The sequence below is a fragment of the Aulonocara stuartgranti genome, assembly GCF_965226115.1.
Source record: "Aulonocara stuartgranti genome assembly, chromosome: 14".
Lineage (NCBI taxonomy): Eukaryota > Metazoa > Chordata > Actinopteri > Cichliformes > Cichlidae > Aulonocara > Aulonocara stuartgranti.
The window spans coordinates 14,844,491-14,866,798 of record NC_138950.1 but is presented as its reverse complement, the minus strand read 5'-3'; the positions used below and the strand labels follow the sequence as shown (position 1 = coordinate 14,866,798).

Below are 22,308 nucleotides of genomic sequence, written 5' to 3'. Positions count from 1 at the left end.
AGATCTACAGCAATGCTCAGGAATTAGTAAGTTCATGAAAATACTTCGAAAACTGATTTTGGAAGAATATGATACCGATAAAGATGATCACCCATTGTATGTATAAAAATATCAAATTATATCCAAATTATATCAGTCACGGTAGCCAAGATTATATAGGTTCTCCTCGTGTATCGTGTGAAGTATGTGATGATGGGAATTAGGTGAATTAGGTGGGATCAATAAGATGTTGAGCAGGGGTAGGAATTAATAAGTATGTTCATACTTCTTCCTACTCCTTTTCAGACCAAACATTGTTACATTATGTCAGACGATTTTGTTTTATTTCATTATATATTTTTTGTTTATCTGAACACATACGTGTGTGTGTGTGTATATCTACATATATATTCGTATCTGTAAATGAAAATATATGTAGTGTGTATATATTGTTTTTTGTTTTATATGTCTGAAACAAATAAAGATACAATACAATACAATACAATACAATACTAATGCTGTGTATATTTGCTCCAAACAGAACACCAAGAAATATGTCATGACTAATGAAAGAAATCTCCGTCCCGGATCATCCGTGGATCGGGTTTCCTCCGAGGCGTGGGCACCTATAAGCAGAGTTTTGTCTTTACCCTATAAGATTCAAAATCATTCAAAGTAACACTCAGGTATGCCATTCAGCAGGTTAGGTTCAGCGCCGGGAGTAGCTTGGGAGAACAAGGAAACACAGACTGCTTCAGGTTGCTTTCCCAAAATCAACTCAAAGGTTTATTCATCAGACAACAGTTTATATAGAGGAAAAAAAAGGTTCGTGTGTCAGCAGATTCTCAGTTCAAACCGGTACAGATCAAATAAGGAAGCGTCTTCCTGCCCTCTGAGCAAAGAAGTATCCTTTGTATAGTTTATCAGTTCAGCTACAATTTATGATCATCCCAGCGAAATACACTCCTAGACATAGGATACAGAGTTCTTTCATTAGTGATTTCTGAAACAAACCACCTGGCCTTTAACAAACCCTTTTCTAAGAGATAAAGAAGGGAGGATGGGAGTAAGGAAGTGGTCTCGTCTCTGTGGTATTTTCGACCTTGGGGTACCAGCCTGTGAGTCTTACACATCAATTCTTGGGTCACAGAGAAAGAGAAAAACAACTAGTAAATGGGCCTTATTGAGTAACAGTTTTCCTGTATAATATCACTATAAAACAATATCCTGTAAATGCTACCATGGTATCAAAATATCACAACAACTAAGGATAGGATTTAGAGGTTTCACACTTAAAATGGCAACAGTAGTTTCAAAATATACACCTTCAACACAATCAGCAAATCACTTGATTTTCAGTTTTAAGTGAAATCAAATATTTACGTTAAGATTTTCAAAATGTCAATTTTTGAAACATTTACTATTTTTCAATGCAATTGATTAAGGTCAATTTTTTTTCAAGGCACAAAAATAAAAGTCACATTTCATGATAACAGTATCTTGTTCTGAGTCCTTTTTTTTTAAGTTGTTTGATATTGTTTGAACCATCCCTCTGCAGATGATCAGTTAGCTGTTTTGCAACTACTCTTTTAAGAATTTTTTCGATAAAACGGAGGTTAGCCCATAATTAGCTAAGACAGCTGGATCAAGTGAACATCATATCAAGCAAGCCCTGAGTAAATGTGATTATACCATCTGTACATTTGTCAAATCTGGGAAGGCACCTAAAGAATGCTCCAGGCAATAAAGGAGAGAAGAAGGACAACTGCTACCTAAGTGAAAACCCCTAAGTGCCAGGAGATTTGCCATGATTTATACATCGGGGAAATCAGACATCCTCTGGTTAAGCGGATGGCACAAAATAGAAGAGCTACTTTTAATGATGAGAATTTTCACATCCTGGATAGGGAAGAACGCTGTTGGAGCGAGGAGTCAAGGAGGCCATTTATGCAAAAAGGGAAAGAACATCTCTGAATTGAGGAGGAGGCCCAAGGTTACATTTTTCACCATCTTACAATGCTGCGATTGCAACCATTCCCCAACTCATTAGTGGGGAGTGGTCATTACCATTTGCATATTAACTGATGTCACAGTCCTTAGCTTCGGTAACATCTGCCTCTCTCTCAGGTGGAGGAAGATCTCAGCCTGGGTGTTTATTGTCTTATGTAGTCTGGAAGATGAGTGGATGGTGGGGTGGGTGCAGTTTTCTCTGTGGTGGGGTTGGGTGGACTGTCCCGGGCTCTGTGGGGCCGGGCGGCGCTGCTGCACTGGGCCCCGGTCTGGATGGGCCTGGGCCCCCTTTCCCTGGCGGGTCGCGGAGTGTGGGGGTGCCTACTGGGGTCAGCGGGGGAGCTGGCCCCAGGGAGGGGTCACTTGCCCCTCCCTTCCTTCCCTCCCCATCTCCAGCTGCCTCCCTCTTCCCGCTCCACCACAACCACCCACACATGCAGGGCCTTGGAGTAGGGGTATGTCACCAGGGTACCCCCCCCCCCCCCCCCCCCTCTGTCCCCTTCTGGCTGCCTCTGCCTCAATTTTATCCCACAACTTAGACATTCACATTACTCACACTCTCATTACACATACATATAGGATCTTGGGGGTGGGCACGATACACGGAGTCCAAAGTACCATCAGGGTGTACACCCCACCCCTGGCATCGTTGCCCACCTCTCAATTTTAAATACACATAGACATTGAGGGCTAGCAGGAGGGACCATGCGCTTACCTGCTGCTCTCTGGCAGGTAGCTCCAAGCCCTCCTGGGTTTTAAATGCACCTTAAAACACACATGCATCAACACTACAATGAGCGGGTGGAGGGAGGTTTGGAGTCTTCTCTCACCCCCATTCTCTGCGACCTGCTGGAGCAGGGGGGCTAGGGGGAGGAGTTGGCCGTCCGACTGCGGTCTGGAGTGTGGAGCCTTCCTGCTGCTGCGGAGTCGGGGCGGTCTGCCTTCCCCCACCGCAGGGAAAAGGGAAACACCACCTGGGTCTGGGTGCAGTTCCCCCCTCCAGGGGCGGGGGCACCTAGACCCGGTTTGTAGAGTACGCTTGGGGAGTGTGATCGTGTGTACAACGTCTCTTTATGTCTGTCTCCACGTTGGTTGAGTGTGGAGTAAGTGCATATGAGAGCATGAGGGTGGGAATGGATGTTTGTATCTGTGTGTGCCTGTATGTCTGTGTCTATATGTCAGGTTGGGTGTCAGGCGCCACCTCTCTGGGGACATCTCAGGCCCTCCAAGGTTTGGAGGCCTATCTCCCCCTACCACCACTTCCCCTGCCAGTGGCGGACCCCCTCAGACATCGGTGCGTTGGTGGTTCTTTGTGTCCGGGGATGGGCGTCCAGGTACACACCGGCTCACTCCTTGGCGGCTGCTTATCGGGGCCTGGAGCCTGGGGCTCGCTCGGGCCACTTGGGAGACTCGGTCAAACAGGCGCAGCTGGCTGCCAGCGGAGCTCACGGGCGCGTCACTGCAACTCCCCCTGGCTTCTGCTCCGCGGCTGCTGAGTGAGCCCTCATCTGGGACTCTCCTCAGCTCTTTCCGGGACAGTGGCGCAGCTGCCCCTCTGTTGGTCTTCCTTGGTCTCTTGTGTTCTGGGGGCCTCTGGATGTCTGGAGTTTTGATCTCCTCCACACCTGCTTCATGCCCTGGAGGACGGGGCTGTGGCCCCCCCACACCCTCTAGCAGATTATTACATGAAGGAACCTTTTAAAAAACAAAAAACAAGCGCGTCCATGCTCACAGGTGTACACACGGGTGATCACACCCACAAACTACACCCTTTTTGGCTCCTACCTCAAAGCACACTGTGTTCTGTTGATCTTATGTGCTGCACAATAATGTTTAACATTTAGTATTTACTGTCATATTCCCATATATCATTGTGATGTTGTTTATTCTATTACTCTTGTTCTCTTCTGCTTGCTTTCTTTTTTCTTTCTCAGCAGGTGACCCAGGTGATTGATATATGCATTTTTTTTTCTCTGCCCGTTCTGTTGGTTTTTGTCTTTTGCCCTTCTCCCCCGTCCCTCTTCTCAGCTGTTTTTCTTTCCCTCTTTCTTTCTCCCCTTCTTTCCCCCAGTCAAGTCTGTCCCGTATTCAGTAAGTGAAAATAAAATAAACAATAAAAGGTGAATCAAATGGACCATTACGGCAAGGCTGGGATGGTCAGTTTGGTAAAGTAAATCCGTTGGGCATCTTTCTTTGCCTTTAGACAACAATTCTGAGGGCAAAAGAGCCAAAAGGGACAGGCCAAAAAAAAAACAAAAAAACAAAAAAAAACAACAACATCTGCCTCTCTGACATCAAGTTAAGGGAGTCCAGCTCTATCCCCACAACAGTACTGGCCTTTTGGATCAGTTTATTGAGTCTGTTGGCATCTGCGATTCCTCAACCTGCTGCCCCAGCATGCAACAGCATGGCACTGGCCACAACAAACTCATAAAACATCCTGAGCATTGCCAACACATGTTAAAATTGAGGGTAGGGCACCAGTGCCAGAGGTGGGTTGGAGTACACCGACCATCCTCTGGATGCTGTAAAATGTGCCCACCCCCAAGGCCCTATATGTATGTGTTATGTGAGAGTGTGAGTAATGTGGATGTCTCGGTTGCAGAATAAAATTGAGGCACAGGCGGCCAGAAGGGGACAGAGGAGGAGTGCCTCCCCTGCACCCTGGTGACATACCTGCACCCCAAACCCTGCGTGTGTGGGTGGGTGTGGTAGAGCGGGAATAGGGAGGCAGCTGAGGATGGGGAGGGAAGAAAGGGACGGGCAAGTGGCCCTAAAATTGTCAGGGCTCTGTGTGCGGGCAGGCGGAGAGGAGGATCCAAGCGTAGGACTCGAACACAGAATTGTGAATCAGAACCTTAGCTTTATTGCTGACATGAAAACCAAACGTGAAGTGACCACTGAAACCGGAGACCAGGAACACACAGGCATAATCTGAGGGTACAACACGACACTGAGCACAGGAAAACACAGGGCTAATATACACAGGGTGGCAATCAGGGAATGGGCAACAGGAGGGAGACACAGCTGGGAGAGATCAGGGTAACGAGACGGGGGGGGGGGAACCAAGCTGCACACACTAACATAAGACAAAGACTTTCACAATAAAACAGGAAACATGAATTACTAAACAAGCACGCAGACTTGACACTGTGAGACAGACAGAAAATATTCTAGAGTCAAATGTGAGGCCAAATAGCTAAAGTTTGATCGAACCTCCTGATCAGGCTTTCCAGTCTGCCTTACCTCTTGGTCAATCTCTAAAATGCATTTGCTGTCATTAAAATAACTAGACAGTTATTTTAATGTTAAGGGTTTCTTCATCAGTTCTAATATATTTTGGATTTGAATGAACTGTGACAGTTGTATACAACTGATATTATAGTAAGTGTATTAAAGTGTACAACAAAATAAATATGTATAATCAGCTAAAAGGTATCCATATTTGGAGGTAATATAGAAATTCAACACTAAATATTCCTTTTAATTTCTCTGGTTACGTTTTTGAGAAAAGCCTTTCTTTAATTGCTAAATAACCTGCAACCTCGATTTGATGTCAACAACTGTAAAAACTAGACAAAACTCAAAATTTGGGGTAAATATTGACTCATTTATTCAATAAGCTGTATTTGAAAATCCCTCTGTGCTGAATGTTCTAACAGCAGGTAGAGCTGTGTACTGTGAACCAAATTAAACAGCTCATTGCTTACATTTTAAAAATGCTTTTTACAAAGCATCTTTTTTATCCAGTAATAGTTGAAGTAATATATATAGTATATATATATTGAAAAATAAATTGATTGTTACAGCCAATCAGTGCAATGAATAAATGGTCATAAACTGTGGCATTAAAAAAACAATCTTAAGAATTTTAACTTTAACAACATAGTTCCAGGTGTTTAGACATCCTTTTAGACAATTAAACCCAAAATCATTATTTGCAACTCAGAAGAACAACCTAAGAACCAGTCAGGTTGCCTAAAAATCATGTTTTTGACATATATAACAAAGAAACAGTTTTTCCCACACACAGATTTTAAGATTTAGGTATAAATGGCTAGAACTGGAACTTTTTATATCCACTTTTCACAGCTGGCTTGCCTGTATTGTTGCAGTGCTCTAAATCACTCAACTGCTTCCCATGTTACACATTTGGGCTGCAGTTAGAGCTTGTTCCACTCATGAGATCTGAAAGGAGCTGCAGGCTCCCTCTTACCAGAATCTGCAGATATCTCACACACACAAACACACACCGACACAGACACACACAGACACACACATACCAACACCAAGAACAGTCCAACATGCTAACCATGTTAGTGTTTAACACAGTGTTTGCCTCACTAGGCAGGGCTTTTGTTTTATCTAAGACGTGTGTGGACAGTACAGAGACTGTTGGTGGTTTAATCACTTTGGGGCTGACTGAATCCATGTGTAAGCAGGATCGTGTTGCACACAGTTGGGCTGTAGATGAGGTAGAAAATAATAGCTTTTAACAAATAATTTTAGTTAAAACAAGTAACAGAACTAACAAGAGAAGAAAAACATCCAGAATCACTGAAACATGTTTCAGATGATATTTTATTTACTTTCACATTCAAACATTATAAGTGATTACTACAGTATTAAACTTAAACACAACTGGGTTTTCCAACACAATAAACACAAAGTTTTTCTTTTTTTCACATTAAAATATAAGAATTTATTTTTTTTTACTCTGAAATAGAAATAAAAAATTCATCTTGAATATTTTCCAGTCATGCCTTTCTTGATATTTCTCTCAGGTCGTAGTAAAATAATGTAACATTTGGGGATGAAAATACATAGTAACAATCCAAAACTGGATGATAATATAGCAAATATTTCCACTGCCACAGAGAACTTTCCAGGAGAACTGACATAAGCTGGAATGAAAGAAATCCACACAGCCCAGAAAATTAGCATGCTGAAGGTGATGAGCTTTGCTTCGTTGCTTAGTTTTCGTCCAAGAAATGCCAGGAGAAGACAGGCAAAGGCGAGCAGGCCAATGTAACCAAGGAGCAGGTAGAATCCAGGAGGCCATGGCTCTTTACACTCCACCACAATCTAATATAATCTAACAATTAGTATGTATACAGAGAAATGGTTCATTTTATATGATTTATTTGTTTCTGCTCTGATGTCTACACTAATCACTGAAGTCCCCTTCTATAGGATTTGAAGACATCTTACTGTATAACTTAGTGATATTAACGTCCAAGAATAGAAATTGCAACAATTAGTGTTTTAGTACTTCCTACTCACTCTTCCAGTTGAAGCTTGGTAGTTTGGATTCCTGAATGGGAACGGAGGTGCGGCTAGCACCCAGCCAGCACAGAGACAAATCTGGAGCAGCATAAAATAATAGTTACAGAAAGTGGCTACAAAAACTGACATTATAATTTGCTGACAGTTTGATATCTTTCCCACCTGAGGAGCTGTGGTACAGATGATCAGAATCCTCTGCTGAGCTGTACCAAACAGCATCCGACCCCTGGAACCAGGTACATTAGTCCGGAAAGCCAGGAGAACCACAATGGTCTTAAAAAGGACGCAGGACAAACACAGGGCAAAGCTGATCCCAAATGCTGCCTGGCGGAGCCTACATGTCCACCAAGACGGCTGACCAATGAACACCAGAGAACACAGGAAACAGAGCTTGAGTGACAGGAGAAGCAAGAAACTTATTTCTGAATTGTTGGCCTTGACGATGGGTGTAAAGCGGAAACTGTGAAACACAATGGTGATGATGGATGTCAAGATGAATCCCAGCAGGGTGAGTGCAACCAGGATAATACCCATGGCATCATAGAAAGAGAGGAACTCTTCTTCCCCTGGAACACATTTCACCTTGTCTTTGTCTGACAAGTAGTATTCAGGACATTTTATGCAATCAGTGGAACCTTTGGGAGCAGAGAACACAAGACAACAAGACATATGTGGATTAAAATTCAGGAACTAATCAATATTTTTTCAATACTTTTTAACAGTGCAACATTTTCATTCTTTAATATGATATGGGCTACCAGTCTGGTTGCTGATCTCTCCATCTGCACAGGGCAAACAATCAAAGCAGCATTTGGGCTCTCCTCGGCGTGTGGCCTGCCTGCTGCCAGGGGGACATGGAGCACTACACTGAGATACAGGAACCTGAACAAGGAACAGAAAAAAGATATAATAATGTGAATCAATAGGTTGTAATATTTTCTTACTGAGTATTTGACATAGTTGATCAAATAATTTGCAACAGCTTAAAAATGTTTAATTTTAAGGTGGCATAAGAAATACATTTACAATAATTATAACCTACCTGCCTCTCTCCTTTTGTCCATACAATAGTGTTCTTCATTATCTGCAACTGTTGGCCATGGGGAGCTGAACCATCATAGCTTCCAACTTCTATAAATCTAGCTTAAAATATTTCAGAATAAAACCAAACCAAAGTTTTGGGTTATTAAGTAAATACCCATAACTTCTTGTTCATGGTTGTTGTAACAGACAGATCTTTCAAAGGGACATAAAAGACTTTGTCCACAGAAACCTATTCTAACAAAGTGTCACAGATTTAAAATTGTCCATGAATTCACAGTGCATTAGTTACACCCTTTTGAACACCCTCTACAGTGACAATAACAAATACATTTTAAAGATTAGAGTAAAAATCAATCATATATCTATATATGTATCTATATATGATTTTGATATGATATGATTGATTTTTATTGAAAAATGGCAAAATAGCTTGTGATAATGAAACACCCTGTGAAGTTGAGGCACACAACGATGTGTCCCGCTGGTAAAGTTTCCAGGCTGCCTTTCCTCATAGTAGCCATCCCTCAAGACTTTCTCCATTTGAAGAAATGCATTATCAGGGATTGTAACATCTAGTCCTTTTATTGAATTAAAAGATACAATGAGTGAAAGTGAAATGACAGTCTTTCCATGTTTGTAACATTATATTCGTTGCTGAAGCCTAAAGTGACCTCCCCAAAACTGTTTTTTGGTTTAGTTTCCTTCTTAACATTGAGCTGTTGGTTCTGTCACAAGTTAACCAACATAAACTATCATTGAACTATTAGCAGCAACCAATCTAGTTATGGACATTAAATTCTGTACCCGGAATGATTACACTACCTGCGCTATAAAAACTGTAATTTAAAACACCTATTTATTCACTCCAGCTTAATGGACAGTTAAATCTACGACAATTTTTAGAGTAGGTGTTCATAGTTCAAATTAGGATTAATACATACAGTATTTCACATGTAATGTTCACTTAAAAGTTATACTAAACCTCATTTTGTCTTTGCTGTCCTTCTGCCAGTTAATGATGTCATAGAGAGGGACTGGCTCTCCATTGGAGTCGAAATATACTTTCTCATTGAACTGGTTGGTGAAATTGACCATCTTCAGATGTTGAAGAAACTACATCAGAAGAGAATTATAAAAAATAAAATATTAAACGAAACAAACAAAAAATATATTTTTTAAAAATTACAAAATCGAAAGAAAAAAAAATCACATGAATTATGATTTGGATATTTTGTGATTGTTTCAATTACCTGACCATTCGAAAATGATCTGTGTTTCTCACACAACCCCTTATTATGTCCCACAGAGTCACAGTTTAAGAAAGTGTGCAGAGCATGGGCAACAGCGTACACAGCTTTATACACATTATAGGATATTCTGACCGGAGATACATCGCTATAACTGCTGTCAGTCTGTCTCAGATCCTCTGAACCTGTGCATACAGGTTTTGCCAAAGAACCTGCATAATTTCTATCAGCTGACATATTAAACAATCTTTTTGGTCCAACGGTAAGCCCAACCATATAGCTAGAATTGTTTTGAGAGCTTAGTTTGTAATTCAAAGTATCCATATAATTCAATCTTTCCAGAGTATTCACTTCATATTCTTTGGCTCTGTCTCTTTCAAACTCCAGCTTACACCCAAACTGCTCTTCCCAGAACATATTGATGAATTCCATTCCTGGTTTGGGAGAGGGTCGGACATTCAAAAGAAACTCTTTCAAGCCAGGAATGCTGACTCCAGGGAAGGAGAAGCCCAGTGTTCCCTCCAGGAGAAAGTGGAAGTCAGGTGAGGCCAGCCGGCTCGAGGTCACCCAGGCTTCACTTGCTATCCACTGTATCCCTGTTACATTCCTTTGAGCTAGCTGGAAAGGCAAACATAAACAACTGTGAAGACTATTCACGTATATACTTAAAAATACCCAAAATAGGATTTGTTACATTATTAATTAAGATGTTATTATTTACAAAATACATCAATCAAGATACTAACTTCTGAGAACAGATGCAATACATCTACTTCTGCAGTAATGACCACGACAACCCGAGCAGTTGAGCTCTCCAGCTTATCTGCCATTTCTAGTATTTCAACCGTTGTGGGTGATGCTGGGATAGAGAGATGAAATGCCACACATCCACCTTGCCTTCTAAACTGATTAGAGAATGCTTGGATGCCATAAAGGCTGTAGTCATCCTGAAATGTATATACAGAAAGCATTTATAAACCATGTTGCTGTCTAAAAGTGTCCCATTGTAGCATTTAAAAATGTTTTGGACTCACCGTAGCTCCTATTGTGCCCACCCAGAACCAGCCGAAGTAAGTGACAAGATTTACGAGACCTCTAACTTGAAAGAGATCACTTGGCACAGTTCTCAAGAATGATGGGTACAAATGCTTATCACTAAGACAGGTACAAGTGGCAAAATAACTCACCTAGAAGGAGAGCAAGTTCTTTCTATATTATTGAGACACAAACCAAACACATAACATTATTAAACAAAGTTGTACAGATAATTACCAGTGGTATATTGAAAGGTCCAAGTGTTTGAGCTACAGCTCTTGTAGGGGACGAGGATGCAAGACCAATCACAGCAGGCACAGGAGAATAATACAGACATGTGGAAGATTGTCTTGCCTTTATCTCTTCTGTTGCATTTACTTTTATGTCATTTTCAGTGTTTCCAAGATTGTGCTGAATTGCTGTCTTAACTTCAGCACTTCTCTCTTTCAGTATGGTTAGTATTTTTGACTTGGCTGTTATTGCCACAGTCTTTGATTGCTTAGTTTCAATACCACTGTTTTCAATTTCTGCTGTTTTTTCTCCCTCACTGCTAACAGCTTTTGAGTGAGTGAGCAAAGAATACAGAGCCTGCAGGCTGTTATGGATGTAGTTGCAGCTGTCCATAATCCTGTAGCCTAGTTTAACACCCGGTAACAGACTTGAATTATGGTTAATTTCCTCCACTGCAAACACCATTGTCATCATCCATCGAAAGGGTCTTTCATGAAAGCTGCAGACATTTTTTTTTTAAAAAGTATTTAAATTTCTAGGCGCAGCCAAGTGGCGGAGGGCTTTCGCTTTGGTGGCCTCAGAATCTCATCTCTGATTTTTGCAGATGATGTGGTTCTGTTGGCTTCATCGGGTGAAGGCCTCCAGCTCGCACTGGAACGGTTCGCAGCCGAGTGTGAAGCAGCAGGAATGAGGATCAGCACCTCCAAATCTGAGGCCATGGTTCTCAGCCGGAAAAGGGTGGAGTGCCCACTCCGGGTCGGGGATGAGTTCCTGCCACAAGTGGAGGAGTTCAAGTATCTCGGGGTCTTGTTCGCGAGTGATGGGAGAAGGGAGCCGGAGATCGACAGACGGATTGGGGCTGCAGCTGCAGTAATGCGGACGCTGCACCGGTCCGTCGTGGTGAAGAGGGAGCTGAGTGTAAAAGCGAAGCTCTCAATTTACCGGTCGATCTACGTCCCTACCCTCACCTATGGCCACGAGCTGTGGGTAGTGACCGAAAGAACGAGATCGCGGATACAAGCGGCAGAAATGAGCTTCCTCCGAAGGGTGGCTGGCCTCTCCCTTAGAGATAGGATGAGAAGTTCGGCCATCTGGGAGGGGCTCAGAGTAGAGCCGCTGCTGCTCCACATCGAAAGGAGCCAGCTGAGGTGGTTCGGTATCTGACAAGGATGCCCCCTGGGCGCCTCCTGGGTGAGGTGTTCCAGGCATGTCCCACCGGGAGGAGGCCCCGGGGCAGACCCAGGACACGCTGGAGAGATTATATCTCTCGGCTGGCCTGGGAACGCCTTGGTATTCCCCCGGATAAGCTGGAGGAGGTGGCTGGGGAGAGGGAGGTCTGGGCCTCTTTGCTTAGGCTGCTGCCCCCGCGACCCGGCCCCGGACAAAGCGGATGAAGATGGATGGAAGTATTTAAATTTTTAGTATAAAGAAATTAAATTAATTAAAAAAATTATGATAAAAAATTATGTAATATAAATATAATTTACATTTGTTCATCAGTCACAGTGCCACAATTCCATGTAAACATAGCATAGCAGCATAGCAACTGATATAGTTTTTTATAAAATACTGATATTTCATTCATTCATATCTAAGGGAGAAAAAAACCAAAATGAAGATCCAGCATAGATTAATAATACCCTTACACTCACCCGCTGCAAGGTGGAATTTGGGGTTCACTGTTATAGCTTTGCTGTGGTTTTGGCACAACATAATGCAGAGGGAAAAATCCTCCAATCACAATATCACCGTCAGAGTGCAGGGCTAAGGGCTCACTGCCTGCCAGTTTTACACAATCGGGTAAACTAGATTTAGAACTTCTCACATCCCCAATCTTTAAACTATGCTGTGTCTCTCTCATAACCTCTTCTTTTCTAATCGAGTGTCCCTCCACTCTTAGTGGTTTTCCTTCATCTACAGTGTGAGAAACGTCAGAGAACACAATGTAAACAGGATTACAAAACAGATAAAGCATTAAAAGACATTTACCAGCAAGGGCTGAATACATAATTGACCGTAACCCCATAAAAAACTGTATGCTGAAAACAATGGCCCTCCAACAGCGTCTGTGACAAGCCAATGAAGTGAGTTAAAAGCTCAGATGTTTGAGTCACTGCATTGTTCCAGATGAGTCATTATGACATTACCCAATCAGAGATAGGTTGACATGATTCTCATGAACCTTAAGTTACAAAACTCAAACACTGTCTTCCTAGAGGTGACAAGAATAAAAGACAAAGTCACAAATATTTTATTTTAAAGCTATGGGAAGTTAATAACAAAATATTTATTCTATTCATGGCTTCTGAGTATATATTTACTTCATTTAACTGTAACAAAAATAGTAAATTAATATGTAACTGCATATTCACACAGTAATGAACAATTCTGCTCACACATGTGCAGTAAATGTTAATATATTGATTATGTCATATTTTTCAGAAAGCCAAAGACACAGAGCAAGTCCCAAAAAGTCTGGATTATTTTTTGCTTATTTTATTGTTGTGTGGGCGAGACATAGAGCAGAGTTCCATAAGTCAGCTTGACACTGGCTACAAGTGCTGTGTGATTTAAATGAGACCCAAATGTTGCATCGCATAGCTGACTAACTTATACGACAAGTTGTATCTGTAGCTGAATTGATCTATACTGTCAGTGAAAACTAAACTCCTGATATGAGGCACATTTGCTGCAATTATTTTTCTTTTGTGTGGCATGTGTTAAGTAGTCAGCATTAGCTTTTATTTGTTGGATGGATGGCTTGCTTCCTGTATTACTTGCTCTTAATAGTAACCATTAATGCTGTTCATTAATGCATTAAAAAGACAAACATAACAAAAATGAAGGGGGGGAAATCACAATTGACTGACAAAGACAAAAATAAAAGTTAGAGCATTAAAAAAATTTACTTTAGAAAATAGGTTGCTATTTAATCAAGTTTAAAGAAATGCTTGGCTCATGTTAGAAGTGAATTTTTATCTTTAATACAGGTGTACATCATTATTTATATATTTCACAAATACCTCAAAATTTTAAACACACATTTTTACACATTCTACTATAGAAATAGGTGTTGTAGAATAAAGCTACGGAAGATAAGGCCACACCCACCCAATACCAAATGGAAATTTGGTTCACTGTGTAAAGAGCAGGGGGTTCTGCTCTTATTACTGAAAGATGACCTGAGGGATGGACCCCGGCATGTTTATTACACGTTTTGCTGTGATACTGGATTGTTGGTGGGCTCTTTTAAAACTATCTGTGCTCCCAAATGTCTCTCTCCAGAACCCAGAAAGATCACCAACCTCCTACAACCTCAAAGTTTTCAACTTCAGTTATAGAGTCAGCACCAGCTATTGCAGAGTCTGAACAGACTCCATTTCCCCAGTGTCAGTCTGAGCTTTCCCAGTTGGAGAGGAGGACACCTACCTCTGTTATCAATTTCCAGAAAAGTTTTATTGCCAGTCTCCTGGTAAGATCACCACTTTGCTTTGCCTCCTGGTGATCCTCCGAAACACCGCTGTCAGTCTCCAGTTAGTTATTCAGTGTTGAGTGTTTCTTGACTAATTCAAATACATTATTATATAATAATATTTTAGCTTTGTATTGACTAAGCTGTAGGTAAATTATGTTATAATAACTGGAGTACAGTGTACAAGTAGATAAAGTGCATAAATATGTATTATAACAAGAAGCTTATTTTATATTTTGAAGACATATAGCTGTTCCGCAGTGAATGTCTAGAAAAGAATATTAGTGGTATAGACTTAATAACTGGGTTAATTTATTTAAAAATTCGTCTGTGCTGACCGAAAAGAAAAGACACATCATGAGGAAAATCCATCCATCCATTCATCCATTCACGTCCACTTATCCTTTTCAGGGTCGCTGGGGGTGCTGGAACCTATCCCAGCTGTCATAAGGAAAACGTCCAAGGTTATTTAATGTATAACATTTCTTATAATTCTTTATTTGTATATAGGAAAAAACACATTGTGAAAATCTTGAGAGGTGTTGTCAACAGACATCATATCTAGTCTTTTATTTTAGAGAAGTAAATGGTTTCTGTGTTTGAAAGACTTCAGTAAATTTTAAAATAGTTAAAGAAAAATGTTTGTGCAGTATCAATACCAGTTGTGAGTTCATATAACAATAACTAAATTAGAAAATTGGCCTGGTTTCAAATGTTTGTTTTTTTTTTAAAAAGGTTTCTCTATGGTGGCTTAACCCCCCTTTTCATTATGTCTAACATTTAAACAATGCTCCCTGAAGGACAGAGTAAATGCTGAAATCAAGGTTGGAAAGTAAAAGCTTTTAACAATAGTGTAATGCTAATATGACATTTAATTTTTTTTCACATTAAAATATGATAACTGTATAAATTGTTTACTCTCACAAACACTGAGAATATAAATGTTCATCTTTGATATTTCCCAGTCATGCCTTTCTTAATATTCCTTTCAGGGTGCAGTAAAATAATGTAACATTTGGGGACAAATATACATAGTAACAATCCAAAACTGGATGCTAAGATAGCAAATATTTCCACTGCCACAGAAAATTTCCCAGGAGAGCTGACATAAGCTGGAATAAAAGAAATCCACACAGCCCAGAAAATCAGCATGCTGAAGGAGATGAACTTTGCTTCGTTGAATGTGTCCGGTAGCTTTCGTCCAAAGAATGCCAGGAGAAGACAGACAAAGGCCAGTAGGCCAATGTAACCGAGGAGCAGATAGAACCCAGGAGGCCATGGCTCTTTACACTCCACCACAATCTAAAGATGTTAAACAAGTATAAAAACAGGGATATTTTTATGAATATTTTTTATTTGTCTCTTACCACATATATAAATATAGATACAGATATGGATAATTCCGTCTTTTTGGATGGTTCATGGCAATATCAACTAAATCAAGAAAATAAATTACAAGACTAAGGATTTCAAACAAGAATGAATACACTGAGATTTTAAATCATTATGTTTGGTTCCTCTATGTTACTGTGTGTTACTGGCTTTTGTGATGGTTGATGGCAATATGAAAACATAAATTACAGAATTCAGATTTTCAGTTCTTCATACTCACTTTTCCAGTTAAAGCTTGGTAGTTTGGGTTCCTGAATGGAAAGGGAGGTGCTCCCAACACCCAGCCAGAACAGAGACAAATCTGAGGGGAGGATAGGATGATAGAAGAATACCAGAAACACACAAACTGATCTTTAAATGACAGTGACTGTTCGTCCTACCTGAGGAGCTGTCGCACAGATGATCAGAATCCTCTGCTGGGATGTACCAAACAGCTTCCGACCCCTGGAACCAGGTACATTAGTCCGGAAAGCCAGGAGGACCACAATGGTCTTAACAAGGAGGCAGGACAAACACAGGACAAAGCTGATCCCAAATGCTGCCTGGCGGAGCCTACATGTCCACCAAGACGGCTGACCAATGAACACCAGAGAACACAGGAAACAGAGCTTGAGTGACAGGAGAAGCAAGAAACTTATTTCTGAGTTATTGGCCTTGACAATGGGTGTAAAGCGGAAACTGTGAAAGACAATGGTGATGATGGTAGTCAGTAAGAATCCCAACAGGGTGAGTGCAACCAGGATGATTCCCATGGTGTCACTGAAAGACAGGAATTCTTCTTCCCCTGCAACACATTTCACTTTTTCTTTGTCTGACCAGAAGTACTCAGGACATTTTGTGCACTCACTGGAACCTTTGGGAACAAATAAAACAGATATATGATCACGTTTTCATAATTTTTCCACTCTGCAACATTTCTGTTACTGTAATGACCTTCTTGATTGCACTACATAATGCTAAAGGAGGATATTGTTTGTTTGTGTGTTTGAACTTATATAGGCTACCAGTCTGGTTGCTGATCTCTCCATCTGCACAGGGCAAACAATCAAAGCAGCATTTGGGCTCTCCTTGGCGCGTGGCCTGCCTGCTGCCAGGGGGACATGGAGCACTACACTGAGATACAGGAACCTGAACAAGGAACACAGAAAGGTTTAATAACGGGCATTGATATGCAGTTTCTAACAAACTGACATGGTGTATCAAAGACTTTTCCCCATTTAAAGTAGAAAAAAAAAAACAAATGAAGAAATGAGTATTGTTTTTGTTTTTTTTGTTTTGTTTTGTCTGTTTTGTCCTTAAGAGTTGACATAATGAAATATCTTGATGTATGCTCAATCATCCAGGTATGTAAATTCCAAAAAGTTGACATGGATGTAACGTTTTCAGTGGGAGAAAAGTTTTGTCACTCAGTCTCAGCTGACTGCAGGGTTCCTTACCTTGTAAACAGTACCTTTGCACAATGACTGAAACTAGCCCACTGAATGAACAACGGGCTGTGAGGTCAGTTTCTTGATCATCAATATGTGGTTGTTCACAATTGATCAACAACCACTGATCAAATAATTGTCTATCATTGATCAATGGCCATGAATACTATTCGCAGAGTTGGGGAATGGCTGCAATCACAGCATTGTAAAATGGTGAAAGATGTAAGGAAACCTGCAGTCAGGTGGGACTGAAGAAGTCAGTTGGATGAGTGATGAAACATTTCTCCCACTAAAAACACTATGTCCAGATTAACAGAACCAACTTTTTGGCATGATTGGAAATCCTAGATTGGATTGGAAACTTCATTATTTCACATAGTGGAATTATGAGATTGTTGTCCAGAGTAAAAGAAAAATAATTTAAAGGCACAAAAATAAATATTTTGAGGTTAACTCTGACGTACCTGAGATTGCTTTTTTGTCCAAACAATAGTGTTTTTCACTATCTTCAACTGCTGTCCTTGTGGAACTGAACCATCATAGCTTCCAACTTTGATAAAGCTATGATAAAAAACGGTAAATTATTTCAAAATGCATTCTAACCAAATAATACATGCAATAGAACTGCATCATGAAATAGAAATATTGCATATTTTTGGTGATTACGTTCACTGTTCAATTATATGCGGAAGTATTACATTCCACCTGATTTTATCCTTGCTGCTCTCCTGCCAGTTAACAATGTCATAAAGCGGGACTGGCTCTCCATTCGAGTCAAAGTATATTTTCTCATCAAACTGGTTAGTGAAATTCACCATTTTCAGATCTTGAAGAAACTACAAGAAAAGATCATTAGAAAATATTTTAAAAACCTACAAAAACACATGAGATCACATTAACACTGCTTCCCTGAGTGAATGTGTTAAATGCAGAGAGGAATTTCCCTACGGGGATCAATAAAGTATAAAGTATACATTATCCTCATGGTATATTTTGTTATAATTTCACTTACCTGACCATTTGCAAATGAGTTGTGCATCTCACATAATCCCTCATTTAGTCCTGTTGAGTCACACTTCAAAAATTTGTGAAGAGCATGAGCAATGGTGTACACAGCTTTATACACATTATAGGAAATTCTAACCTGAGATACATCACTATAACTGCTGTCAGTGTATCGCAAATCCTCTGAACCTGTGCACACGGGTTTTTCCTCCACTCTCCCATTAAATAAACAATCATCTCCGTTCCTGTTGTAGTGAAAACTATACATATCAGTGAAGTTATCAACAATATTTGCTTCATAGTCTTTGGGTCTTTGGCTTTCAAATTCTAGCTTGCAACCAAAATGTTCTTCCCAGAACATATTGAAAAATTCCATTCCTGGTTTGGGAGAGGGTCGGACAGTCAAAAGAAACTCTTGAAAGCCTGGGATGTTGACTCCGGGGAAAGAGAACCCCAGTGTTCCCACTAGGAGAGGGTGGAATTCAGGTGAGGCTAGCCGGCTAGAGGTAACCCAAGCTTCACTTGCTATCCACTGTATCCCAGTCACATTCCTCCTAGCAAGCTGGATAATATTATGTAATCATGAAAACAGACACAATTTATGTTGCAGTTTCTGTCTTATAATCGTTTTATAAAATCAAAAATGTGAAAAAAATGTGAGTATAAAGTTTTATTTTAAATCACATAATAAATCAACAAACATACTTACTTCTAAAAGCAGATCTAGCAGTTCCACTTCTGTAGCAAACACCACCACAACCCGAGCAGTTGAACTCTGCAGCTTGTCTGCTATTTCTTTTATCTCAGCCACTGTGGGTGATGTTGGGATAGTGCGGTGATATGCCACACACCCACCTTCTTTTCTAAATTGAATAGAGAATGCTTGTATGCCATAAAGGCTGTAGTCATCCTGAAAAAATAAATAAATAAATAAATACACACACACACACACACACACACACACACACACACACACACACACATATATATATATATATATATATATATATATATATATATATATATATATATATATATATGAAAGATTTATAAGTCATGTCATAGCACTTAAAAAAGATTTTGATCTCACCGTTGTGCCTAGTGTGCCCACCCAGAACCAACCAAAGTAAGTGACAAGATTTACAAGACCTCTAACTTGAAAGACATCACTTGGCACAGTTCTCAAGAATGATGGATACAAGCGCTTGTCAGTAAGACAGGTACAAGTGGCAAAATAACTCACCTAGATGGAAAGTGAGTTCATTTTTATCATTGAGAGAAAACACAAATCAAGTATATAACATTAAAAAACAAAGCTGTGTGGTGTATTACCAGTGGTATGTTAAAAGGTCCAAGTGTTTGAGCTATAGCTCTTGTGGGGGAAGAGGATGCAAGACCAATCACAGCAGGCACAGGAGAATAATACAGACATGTGGATGACTGGTTTGCTTTTGTCTCTTCTGTTGCATTTACTTTTATGTCATTTACAGTTTTTTTAAGACTATTCAGCATTGTGGTATTAGCTTTAATACAGCCCTTTTTTTGTGTTAGCATTCTTTCCTTTTGTGTTGTTTCACCAGTCTTTAATGCTTCCATTTCAATACCACTGTCAGTTTCTGCTGTGTTTTCTACCACACTGCTGATAGCTTTAGAGTGACCGAGTAAGGACAGAAGAGCCTGCAGGCTGTTATGGATGTGGTTACAGCTGTCCATAATCCAGTAGCCTAGTTTAACACCTGGTAACAGACTTGAATTACAGTTAATTTCCTCCACTGCAAATATCATAGCCATCATCCAACGAAAGCCCCGTTGATAAAAGCTTTAAAAAAATGAATGAATTAATTAAAAGTGGAAAAAGTATTTATTTTATCATACAGAAATCAACCTCATAGGAACATGGAAATAGTATCAAAATCAGCAGATATTAACAGTACCTTTGCACTCACCGGCTGCAAGGTGTAGTTTGGGGTTTGCTGTTGTAGCTGTACTGTGGATTAGATGCAACATGCAGTGGAAAAAAACCCCCAATGACAACATCGCCATCAGAGTGCAAGGCTAAGAGCTCGCTGCCTCCCAGCTTTACACACTGAGGTAAATTAGAACTAACGTTTCTCACTTCTCTGATCCTTAAACCAGGCTGTGTCACAGCATCTCCCTCCACACTCAGTAGTTTTCTTTCACCTACAGTCTGAGGAACATCAGCGCAAACAATACAAAGACAAGTAAAGATACAAAAAAGCAGCCAAACACAATTATCAAAAAGGGTGCAATGCATAATCCACTGTAACCCCATAAAAACTATGTGTGCTGAGAAAAATACTCCTCCAACAGAGTCTGTGACAGGCTCATGAGGTGCATTAAAAACTGCCATGTTTTTTGACATTACATCATTTCGTGTGAGTCATCACAAGATGACCCAATCACAGCAAACTGCATGCAACACAGTTCACCTGAACCTTGAGTTATTAAACTGAAACACTGTCATCCTAGGGGTAACAAAAATAAAATATGTCATACATATTAAAACAAAAACACAGGAAATTAATAAGAATGATTCCGTTTGTTCTATCCATTTCTCTGAGTTTTACAATCATCATGGTAAGATGAAGCAATTTAGAGCAATTAAAGAATAGTTTATTGGTAGTGGTAAAATGATTAAAAGAAGAAATATACATGTTTGTTGTTAAGTATTTATGCTTAAGTAGTCGGGGAGTCGGATAAGCTAGAAGCAACACAGTTTTTTGACCGTGTGTTGCCATTTTAATCTTTTCTGGAACAAAAGTACCTGGTCTTGTATGGGCAGAAATCTGTGCCATCAGAAACTGAATTTGAATAAGTTAAATTTGAATTTGAATTGCTCAGACTGAATCTGAATTGTAACTTGAATAAATGCTTTTGAAAACTGAATTTGAATTAGTCTAATTTGAAATTCAATTTATGGTTTGAAAGTGATCATTACTAAATTGAAATTGAATTTTATATTTTGAAAATGAATTAATTTGCTTTGAAACTGCATTTTATCCTTTAAAAATTCAGCTCTCGAATAATTTCAGTTTCACTTCTCACCATTCAGTTTCAGTTCTACAATTCAATTTCAGTTCCAAAATTCAGTTTTTTTGGAACTTACATCCGGTTCCGGTTCAAGCGCAGATTAATAGAACTACGTTTTACTAGCGGGAATCTACAGCGTCTTGAGCTGAATTAAGACTTCAGAAGTCATTAGTCATGTCGAATGACCAGCAGATAAACTCTCAGGTTGGTAATAAATGTATTACATGTATAAGAACAAGCGTCATGTTAACAAATGATAGCCGTACAGTAACTTTTATGCTTATTCTAATTTTTGCCTCATAACTTTTGCACTGTCCACTTCCTGCTGTGACAAAACAAATTTCCCACGTGTGGGACTAATAAAGGTTATCTTATCTTATCTTATTGTAGCTGTTAGCTAAAAACGCTAATTTAGCGTAGTTTGCCCTGGATTCAGCTTTGACAAACAAATATGATCGACTGTTTCTAGCAGAATTCCAAAGTTGTCATCTTCTACCCTCTCAGAGTACCCCCTCTGTATGCTTGCAGATAAACTGGGTGTTTTGCATGTTTCCCTACTGTAGGGAAACATGCAAAACGGTGTCCAAACCTTTGTGTTTTAGCTTTATTTATGTCTTACACAGCATCCCAACTCTTTAGCTAACTTAATAACTTTAGCTAAAGTGTAATTCATTAGTGCAGCATTACTGGATCACCTCTGTTTGAAGTGATATAATATGATATACAACTATAACTGAAACAGTAAACTTTGTAAATAAGCAAACAACACTTCTCATTCTCTAAACGTTTGGCCACAGCTATAGATTACACTGTCAGCGCTTGTTCACTCTTGACAATAATTACATTTCTAAATTCTCTTTGTGCATTTACAGGTAAACAATATCTAATATTTTATCTAAATGACTGCTTTGTCTTTGAAAAGGGTGAAGAGCCTGAGGCCGGTGACAGTCCAGTTCTACTCTAAGAACATCCTTACAGTGGCTCACAGGACAAGGCCACATTACTGTCCTGCCAGAAGAGAACAGAAACTTCAGAGTCTTCATGCAGCTCAACCACACCTGTCATATTCCATATGACAGGGGTCTCAAACTCCAGTCCTCAAGGGCCAGTGTCATGCAACTTTTCCATG

The 22,308-nt window shown here is 39.9% G+C and overlaps 2 protein-coding genes across 2 annotated transcripts; both read right to left on the bottom strand.

Annotated features, from left to right (window-relative positions):
• Window positions 1-6,726: 6,726 nt before the first annotated feature.
• LOC309688127 (extracellular calcium-sensing receptor-like) lies at window positions 6,727-11,306 on the bottom strand (the record flags this gene model as incomplete). The annotated part of the gene is made up of 9 exons (XM_082503602.1): window positions 6,727-7,074; window positions 7,273-7,353; window positions 7,438-7,910; window positions 8,034-8,157; window positions 8,318-8,414; window positions 9,302-9,432; window positions 9,570-10,180; window positions 10,309-10,513; window positions 10,839-11,306. 9 exons carry the CDS (start codon window positions 11,304-11,306, stop codon window positions 6,727-6,729), a joined length of 2,538 nt encoding a protein of 845 aa, XP_082359728.1.
• Window positions 11,307-15,060: 3,754 nt separating this feature from the next.
• On the bottom strand, window positions 15,061-19,922 carry LOC309688126 (extracellular calcium-sensing receptor-like; the record flags this gene model as incomplete). Its single annotated transcript, XM_082503601.1, has 9 exons — window positions 15,061-15,606; window positions 15,917-15,997; window positions 16,077-16,549; window positions 16,701-16,824; window positions 17,588-17,684; window positions 17,829-17,959; window positions 18,136-18,690; window positions 18,838-19,038; window positions 19,461-19,922. The coding sequence occupies 9 exons, from the start codon at window positions 19,920-19,922 to the stop codon at window positions 15,250-15,252; spliced, it is 2,481 nt and encodes an 826-aa protein (XP_082359727.1). The 3' UTR covers window positions 15,061-15,249.
• Between the last annotated feature and the right edge of the window lie 2,386 nt (window positions 19,923-22,308).